This window comes from Heptranchias perlo, unplaced genomic scaffold, assembly GCF_035084215.1.
Source record: "Heptranchias perlo isolate sHepPer1 unplaced genomic scaffold, sHepPer1.hap1 HAP1_SCAFFOLD_210, whole genome shotgun sequence".
Classification (NCBI taxonomy): Eukaryota; Metazoa; Chordata; class Chondrichthyes; order Hexanchiformes; family Hexanchidae; genus Heptranchias; species Heptranchias perlo.
The window spans coordinates 429,388-438,773 of record NW_027139224.1 but is presented as its reverse complement, the minus strand read 5'-3'; the positions used below and the strand labels follow the sequence as shown (position 1 = coordinate 438,773).

Below are 9,386 nucleotides of genomic sequence, written 5' to 3'. Positions count from 1 at the left end.
TTGGGGTGGGGCTCGGTGTGTGGGGGGGGGGCTCGGTGTGTGTGGGGGGGGGGCTCGGTGTGTGGGGGGGGGGGCTCGGTGTGTGGGGGGGGGCTCGGTGTGGGGGGGGGGGGAGCTCGGTGTGTGTCTGTGGGGGGGGGGGGGCTCGGTGTGTGTCTGTGGGGGGGGGGGGGGCTCGGTGTGTGTGTGTGGGGGGGAGGCTCGGTGTGGGGGGGGGGGGCTCGGTGTGTGTGTGTGGGGGGGGGGAGCTCGGTGTGGGGGGGGGGGGGCTCGGTGTGTGTGTGGGGGGGGGGGGGCTCGGTGTGTGGGGGGGGGGGGGCTCGGTGTGTGGGGGGGGGGGGGAGCTCGGTGTGTGGGGTGGGGGGAGCTCGGTGTGTGTGTGGGGGGGGGGGGAGCTCGGTGTGTGTGTGGGGGGGGGGGGGCTCGGTGTGGGGGGGGGGGGCTCGGTGTGGGGGGGGGGGGCTCGGTGTGGGGGGGGGGGGAGCTCGGTGTGTGTGTGTGGGGGGGGGGGCTCGGTGTGTGTGTGTGGGGGGGGGGGCTCGGTGTGGGGGGGGGGGAGCTCGGTGTGTGTGTGTGGGGGGGGGGGGGGAGCTCGGTGTGTGTGTGTGGGGGGGGGAGCTCGGTGTGGGGGGGGGGGAGCTCGGTGTGGGGGGGGGGGGGAGCTCGGTGTGTGTGGGGGGGGGCTCGGTGTGTGTGGGGGGGGGAGCTCGGTGTGGGGGGGGGGGGAGCTCGGTGTGTGTGGGGGGGGGCTCGGTGTGTGTGGGGGGGGGGAGCTCGGTGTGGGGGGGGGGGGAGCTCGGTGTGTGTGGGGGGGGGCTCGGTGTGTGTGGGGGGGGGGAGCTCGGTGTGTGTGGGGGGGGGCTCGGTGTGTGTGGGGGGGGGGAGCTCGGTGTGTGTGGGGGGGAGCTCGGTGTGGGGGGGGGGGAGCTCGGTGTGTGTGGGGGGGGGAGCTCGGTGTGTGGGGGGGGGGCTCGGTGTGTGGGGGGGGGGGAGCTCGGTGTGGGGGGGGGGGAGCTCGGTGTGGGGGGGGGGGGAGCTCGGTGTGGGGGGGGGGGGGCTCGGTGTGGGGGGGGGGGGAGCTCGGTGTGTGGGGGGGGGGCTCAGTGTGTGGGGGGGGGGGGGCTCGGTGTGGGGGGGGGGGGGAGATCGGTGTGGGGGGGGGGGGAGCTCGGTGTGTGGGGGGGGGGCTCGGTGTGTGGTGGGGGGGGACTCGGTGTGGGGGGGGGGGGAGCTCGGTGTGGGGGGGGGGGGGAGCTCGGTGTGGGGGGGGGGGGAGCTCGGTGTGTGGGGGGGGGGCTCGGTGTGTGGTGGGGGGGGGCTCGGTGTGGGGGGGGGGGGAGCTCGGTGTGGGGGGGGGGGAGCTCGGTGTGGGGGGGGGGGGAGCTCGGTGTGGGGGGGGGGGGAGCTCGGTGTGTGTGGGGGGGGGGGGAGCTCGGTGTTGGGGGGGGGGGGGAGCTCGGTGTGGGGGGGGGGGGAGCTCGGTGTGGGGGGGGGGGGAGCTCGGTGTGGGGGGGGGGGGGAGCTCGGTGTGTGTGGGGGGGGGAGCTCGGTGTGGGGGGGGGGGGGAGCTCGGTGTGTGTGGGGGGGGGCTCGGTGTGTGGTGGGGGGGGACTCGGTGTGTGTGGGGGGGGGAGCTCGGTGTGGGGGGGGGGGGAGCTCGGTGTGTGTGGGGGGGGGAGCTCGGTGTGTGTGGGGGGGAGCTCGGTGTGTGTGGGGGGGGGAGCTCGGTGTGTGGGGGGGGGGATGAGAAGAGTTTCTGACATCACCTGTGGGTGTGTGATGAACGGACCACAGACCCCGGGTGAGCACATAATCTAGTTTGACACTCCAGTTCAAGGCTGAGGGAGCGCAGCACTGTCAGAGGTGCCGTCTTTCACATGAGATTGTTAAACTGAGGCCCCGTCTGCCCTCTCTGGTGGACATAAAAGATCCCATTGCATTATTCAAAGAAGAGCAGGGCAGTTCTCCCCGATGTCCTGGCCAATATTTATTCCTCAACATCACTAAAAAACAGATTTTCTGGTTGATATCACATTGCTGTTTGTGGGAACTTGCTGTGCGAAATTTGGCGGCTGCGTTTCCGACATTACAACTGCGTCTACTCTTCAAAAGAACTTCATTGCCTGTGAATCGTGTTGGGACGTCCTGAGGTTGTGAAAGGTGCCATATAAATGCAAGTTCTCCCCTCATTCCCAATCAGTCAGGCAGGGGCTGCTTTCAATTTCCCACCAGTCTCACAGCATGAAGGTGAAGTCCCGCACCCAGCTCAAACTGATTGGTCAAGAACGAGGATTGACAGGCCAGATGTGAGTGGGTTCCAGAACACCTGATTGGCTGTTCGACGTGTCAATCAGAGAGCCCACCCACCCTGCCCATTCTCTCCTCCCCTTCCGCAGCTGGTTCACTTCCTGCCAGTGTCTGAAAACCAAGTGAGGAGAGTGGAGAGGGTGAGTGAAGGGACAGGGTTTGTACAGATTGTGTACAATAATATCCAGAGAGTGAAGGGACAGGGTTTGTACAGATTGTGTACAATAATATCCAGAGAGTGAGGGAACAGGGTTTGTACAGATTGTGTACAATAATATCCAGAGAGTGAGGGAACAGGGTTTGTACAGATTGTGTACAATAATATCCAGAGAGTGAGGGAACAGGGTTTGTACAGATTGTGTACAATAATATCCAGAGAGTGAAGGGACAGGGTTTGTACAGATTGTGTACAATAATATCCAGAGAGTGAAGGAACAGGGTTTGTACAGATTGTGTACAATAATATCCAGAGAGTGAAGGGACAGGGTTTGTACAGATTGTGTACAATAATATCCAGAGAGTGAAGGAACAGGGTTTGTACAGATTGTGTACAATAATATCCAGAGAGTGAGGGAACAGGGTTTGTACAGATTGTGTACAATAATATCCAGAGAGTGAGGGAACAGGGTTTGTACAGATTGTGTACAATAATATCCAGAGAGTGAGGGAACAGGGTTTGTACAGATTGTGTACAATAATATCCAGAGAGTGAAGGGACAGGGTTTGTACAGATTGTGTACAATAATATCCAGAGAGTGAAGGGACAGGGTTTGTACAGATTGTGTACAATAATATCCAGAGAGTGAAGGGACAGGGTTTGTACAGATTGTGTACAATAATATCCAGAGAGTGAGGGAACAGGGTTTGTACAGATTGTGTACAATAATATCCAGAGAGTGAAGGGACAGGGTTTGTACAGATTGTGTACAATAATATCCAGAGAGTGAAGGGACAGGGTTTGTACAGATTGTGTACAATAATATCCAGAGAGTGAAGGAACAGGGTTTGTACAGATTGTGTACAATAATATCCAGAGAGTGAGGGAACAGGGTTTGTACAGATTGTGTACAATAATATCCAGAGAGTGAAGGGACAGGGTTTGTACAGATTGTGTACAATAATATCCAGAGAGTGAGGGGAACAGGGTTTGTACAGATTGTGTACAATAATATCCAGCGAGTGAGGGGACAGTGTTTGTACAGATTGTGTACAATAATATCCAGCGAGTGAGGGGACAGTGTTTGTACAGATTGTGTACAATAATATCCAGAGAGTGAGGGAACAGGGTTTGTACAGATTGTGGACAATAATATCCAGAGAGTGAAGGAACAGGGTTTGTACAGATTGTGTACAGTAATATCCAGAGAGTGAGGGGACAGGGTTTGTACAGATTGTGTGCAATAATATCCAGAGAGTGAAGGGACAGGGTTTGTACAGATTGTGTACAATAATATCCAGAGAGTGAAGGAACAGGGTTTGTACAGATTGTGTACAATAATATCCAGAGAGTGAAGGGACAGGGTTTGTACAGATTGTGTACAATAATATCCAGAGAGTGAAGGGACAGGGTTTGTACAGATTGTGTACAATAATATCCAGAGAGTGAAGGAACAGGGTTTGTACAGATTGTGTACAATAATATCCAGAGAGTGAAAGGACAGGGTTTGTACAGATTGTGTTCAATAATATCCAGAGAGTGAGGGAACAGGGTTTGTACAGATTGTGTACAATAATATCCAGAGAGTGAAGGAACAGGGTTTGTCCAGATTGTGTACAATAATATCCAGAGAGTGAAGGGACAGGGTTTGTACAGATTGTGTACAATAATATCCAGAGAGTGAGGGAACAGGGTTTGTACAGATTGTGTACAATAATATCCAGAGAGTGAAGGGACAGGGTTTGTACAGATTGTGTACAATAATATCCAGAGAGTGAAGGAACAAGGTTTGTACAGAATGTGTACAATAATATCCAGAGAGTGAGGGGAACAGGGTTTGTACAGATTGTGTACAATAATATCCAGCGAGTGAGGGGACAGTGTTTGTACAGATTGTGTACAATAATATCCAGCGAGTGAGGGGACAGTGTTTGTACAGATTGTGTACAATAATATCCAGAGAGTGAAGGGACAGGGTTTGTGCAGATTGTGTACAATAATATCCAGCGAGTGAGGGGAACAGGGTTTGTACAGATTGTGTACAATAATATCCAGAGAGTGAAGGGACAGGGTTTGTACAGATTGTGTACAATAATATCCAGAGGGTGAGGGAACAGGGTTTGTCCAGATTGTGTACAATAATATCCAGAGAGTGAGGGAACAGGGTTTGTACAGATTGTGTACAATAATATCCAGAGGGTGAGGGAACAGGGTTTGTACAGATTGTGGACAATAATATCCAGAGAGTGAAGGGACAGGGTTTGTATAGATTGTTTACAATAATATCCAGAGACTGAGGGAACAGGGTTTGTACAGATTGTGTACAATAATATCCAGAGAGTGAGTGAACAGGGTTTGTACAGATTGTGTACAATAATATCCAGAGAGTGAGGGAACAGGGTTTGTACAGATTGTGTACAATAATATCCAGAGAGTGAAGGGACAGGGTTTGTACAGATTGTGTACAATAATATCCAGAGAGTGAGGGAACAGGGTTTGTACAGATTGTGTACAATAATATCCAGAGAGTGAGGGAACAGGGTTTGTACAGATTGTGTACAATAATATCCAGAGAGTGAAGGAACAGGGTTTGTACAGATTGTGTACAATAATATCCAGAGGGTGAGGGAACAGGGTTTGTCCAGATTGTGTACAATAATATCCAGAGAGTGAGGGAACAGGGTTTGTACAGATTGTGTGCAATAATATCCAGAGAGTGAGGGACAGGGTTTGTCCAAATGTCAGGAAGCATTTCTTCACACAAAGGGGAGTGGAAATCTGGAACTCTCTTCCCCCAAAAAGCTGTTGAGACTGAGGGTCGATTGAAAATTTCAAAACTGAGATTAATCGATTTTTGTTGGACAAGGGTATTAAGGGTTACGGAACCAAGGCTGGAGATGGAGTTAAGATACAGATCAGCCATGATTGAATGATGGAACAGGCTCGAGGGGCTGAATGGCCTCTTCCTGTTCCTCTGTACTAATGAAAGTGGAGGATAAGAACAATGGCAAGGAGAGGGCGGCCTGTTGTGGTCCTGAGGACGGTGAGATTTTCCATCTCTCCCTCGTCTGTGCTCAATTCATCTCATCCAGGTTGGGCACCATCTTAGGCATCGGGACCCTAGGGATAGAAAGAGGACAAGAAACCACAGTATGGACTCCCCATCACTCTCACTGCTGATCTCTAGACTCCCGATCACTCTCACTCCCGATCACTATGGGCTCCCGATCACTCTCGATTGATCGGTCATGGAAGGAGCAGAGTATGTGCCTGGTGGAGGGAGCCCTGCGCTGGGCTCTGAGACTCCCCGAGCCAGGTCACCCGCTGAGCCCTCGCCGTGGACCAGTCTCCCGGTGAGGGGGGTTGGGGGGTGGGGTCAGCATCTTCACAGACCGCAGAGAACTGGGGGCAAATCATCAATTATTTTATTGTTTTACAGAAATACCGCACGGTATTAAACCAGAGAGGGTAAACACCACAGGTAGATCCCAGTCTACACCCAAAGGACAACCTCACAGTGAGACATCTCCAGTAATCCCATCGGACCAGAGAACTTCGGTACATCATCCCAAGTGACACCGATCATCAGTGTCCAGCGTCCCATCAAATGGGCCTGGGGGAGATTGTCCAGTCCGGGGGCTGGGGGCTGGGAAGAAGTCCCTCAGGTTCCTGAAGCTCCTGAAAGAGCAGAAGATCCACTGAGTTGAGAGGCCGTTGAAGGTGAGGTGTGTGTGAGGAGCTGGATTCATTCATCAAACCTCATGAGTCACGGGTGAGGTGGAGGAGAAGACTTTCCAATGGTGGTTGGACCTCCTGATACCCGGGCAAGAAGCAGCTCAGGTGCCAGGTCTGTAACAGAGTCTCTGAGAATCATCGTACCTCCAACAGGGCACTATCATGGGAGAGAAACCATTCAAGTGTGAGGTGTGTGACAAGGTCTTCATTCGGTCATCGAGTCTTGTGAATCACCAGCGCGCACACACGGGTGAGAGGCCGTTCAAGTGTGAGGTGTGTCACAAGGACTTTGCACAATCGTCCAACCTCTTGCAGCACTGGCATATGCACAGAAGTGAGAAACCGTTCAAGTGTGAGATTTGTGACAAAGCTTTCACAAAGTCTTCAAACCTCCTGGTCCACCAGCGCACGCACACCGGGGAGAAACCGTTCCGGTGCGAGGTGTGTGACAAAGCATTCATGAAGTCGTCACATCTCCTGGAACACCAAAGGATCCATACAGGGGAGAGACCCTTCAGGTGTGAGGTGTGTAACAGAGCGTTTCTGCGATCATCGAGTCTCCTGCAACACCAGCGTGTTCACACGGGGGAGAAACCCTTCAGGTGTGAGGTGTGTGACAAATCCTTTACACAATCATCGAATCTCCTGGTCCACCAGCGGACCCACACGGCTGAGCACCCCTTCCGGTGTGAGTTCTGTAACAAAGCCTTCACACATCCATCAGACCTCCTGGTCCACCAGCGGACCCACACAGGAGACAAACCCTTCCAGTGTGAGGTGTGTCAGGACTGTTTCACCTACTCCTCCTCTCTCGCGATACACCAGTGTATAGAAACTCCTCCAGAATAGAAACTCCTCCAGACTCCCCGATTTTAAAATTCTCATCCTTGTTTTCCAATCCCTCCATGGCCTCGCCCCTCCCTATCTCTGTAATCACCCCCACCCTACAACCCACCGAGATCTCTGCGCTCCTCCAATTCTGGTCTCTTGCACATCTCCGATTTTCATCACTCCACCATTGGCGGCCGTGCCTTCAGCTGCCTCGGCCCTAAGCTCTGGAATTCCCTCCCTAAACCTCTCCGCCTCTGACGATACCGGATTCTTTACTCTTAGTCTGGTTCAGCAAAAACTGAAAGCGAATACACTTGAAAGTTTTAACACAATTTATTAGCTGCAGCTGGCCGTATCTATAGAATTGATTTCAACTCTTGACAGAGTCTGGTCAATCTCATAGAACAGGCAATTTACACAGTCAAAGTTCACACAATTATACATTTTCAGAGTGGGGAGGGACATGAGTAGCAAGGGGTTAAAACCAATCATAAGCTGAGTCTGGGCAAGCCATACTAACTGACATAATGACCGACCACTCACAGGTGATACCTGTTCATGCGTAGGTCACAGGAAAGGGAGTCTCACTTATCTCAGGCCTGGGATGTTTTTCGACCTTGTCCGAAATAAGGATCCATTCATTAGGTAGCTGCAAAACAACACTCCCTACACCTGCTTACCCCAGAATTCAGCTTATCATATCGCCTTGCTATAAGGATCCATTCATTAGGTAGCTGCAAAACAACACTCCCGACACCTGCTTACCCCAGAATTCATAATAAAGCATACATTTTCATACAGGAAATTAATAACATAAACGAATGGTCAAGGATAAGCTCATTTGAAAAGCTCATTGTTCTAATTCTAGCTAGCAAAATGGGCCACTTATATTAACCCTTGGTTTACCATACTGCCATTTTGTTATGGAGGCATCTTATTGAGCTACTGAAAGCTTACTACATATGCATTTCATTAGAGGGGCACCTCGTAGGTATTCTCACCTCTCTCTCTCCCTTTAAGATGCTTCTTAAAACCTCCCTCTTTGACCAAGCTTTTGGTCACCTGTCCTAATATCTCCTTATGCGGCTCGGTGTCAAATTTTGTTTGATAATCGCTCCTGTGAAGCATCTTGGGACGTTTTATTAAGTTAAAGGCGCTATATAAATGCAAGTTGTTGTTGATTATCTGTTGATCTATCAGCATGGAGACATGAGGGCGAGTCCATTCCAGGAACAGTAATGGGGATATGAGGGAGGGTCCATTCCAGGGACAGTAATGGGGATATGAGGGAGGGTCCATTCCAGGGACAGTAATGGGGATATGAGGGAGGGTCCATTCCAGGGACAGTAATGGGGATATGAGGGAGGGTCCATTCCAGGAACAGTAATGGGGATATGAGGGAGGGTCCATTCCAGGAACAGTAGTGGGGACATGAGGGAGGGTCCATTCCAGGGACAGTAATGGGGACATGGGGGAGGGTCCATTCCAGGGACAGTAATGGGGATATGAGGGAGGGTCCATTCCAGGGACAGTAATGGGGATATGAGGGAGGGTCCATTCCAGGAACAGTAGTGGGGACATGAGGGAGGGTCCATTCCAGGGACAGTAATGGGGATATGAGGGAGGGTCCATTCCAGGAACAGTAGTGGGGATATGGGAGAGGGTCCATTCCAGGGACAGTAATGGGGATATGAGGGAGGGTCCATTCCAGGAACAGTAATGGGGATATGGGGGAGGGTCCATTCCAGGGACAGTAATGGGGATATGGGGGAGGGTCCATTCCAGGGACAGTAATGGGGATATGAGGGAGGGTCCATTCCAGGAACAGTAATGGGGATATGAGGGAGGGTCCATTCCAGGAACAGTAATGGGGATATGAGGGAGGGTCCATTCCAGGAACAGTCATGGGGATATGGGGGAGGGTCCATTTCAGGGACAGTAGTGGGGACATGGGGGAGGGTCCATTCCAGGGACAGTAGTGGGGATATGGGGGAGGGTCCATTCCAGGAACAGTAATGGGGATATGGGGGAGGGTCCATTCCAGGGACAGTAGTGGGGACATGGGGGAGGGTCCATTCCAGGGACAGTAGTGGGGACATGGGGGAGGGTCCATTCCAGGGACAGTAGTGGGGACATGGGGGAGGGTCCATTCCAGGGACAGTAGTGGGGATATGGGGGAGGGTCCATTCCAGGAACAGTAATGGGGATATGAGGGAGGGTCCATTCCAGGGACAGTAATGGGAACATGGGGGAGGGTCCATTCCAGGGACAGTAGTGGGGACATGGGGGAGGGTCCATTCCAGGGACAGTAATGGGAACATGGGGGAGGGTCCATTCCAGGGACAGTAATGGGGAT

The 9,386-nt window shown here is 52.8% G+C and overlaps 1 protein-coding gene across 2 annotated transcripts; it reads left to right on the top strand.

Annotated features, from left to right (window-relative positions):
- Nucleotides 1-2,403: 2,403 nt before the first annotated feature.
- LOC137310071 (zinc finger protein 664-like) lies at nt 2,404-8,306 on the top strand. Of its 2 annotated transcripts, none has more exons than XM_067978039.1 (2): nt 2,404-2,447; nt 5,904-8,306. In XM_067978039.1, the coding sequence occupies exon 2, from the start codon at nt 6,362-6,364 to the stop codon at nt 7,046-7,048; it is 687 nt and encodes a 228-aa protein (XP_067834140.1). In that variant the 5' UTR covers nt 2,404-2,447; nt 5,904-6,361; the 3' UTR covers nt 7,049-8,306. The 2 variants fall into 2 exon arrangements, with proteins under 2 accessions (XP_067834140.1, XP_067834141.1); XM_067978040.1 differs by lacking the exon at nt 2,404-2,447 and adding an exon at nt 5,371-5,507.
- The last annotated feature ends 1,080 nt before the right edge of the window (nt 8,307-9,386 follow it).

Excerpts from the sequence above, each read along its gene's own strand:
- LOC137310071 (XM_067978039.1), top strand. The coding sequence starts at position 6,362 with ATGGGAGAGAAACCATTCAAGTGTGAGGTGTGTGACAAGGTCTTCATT.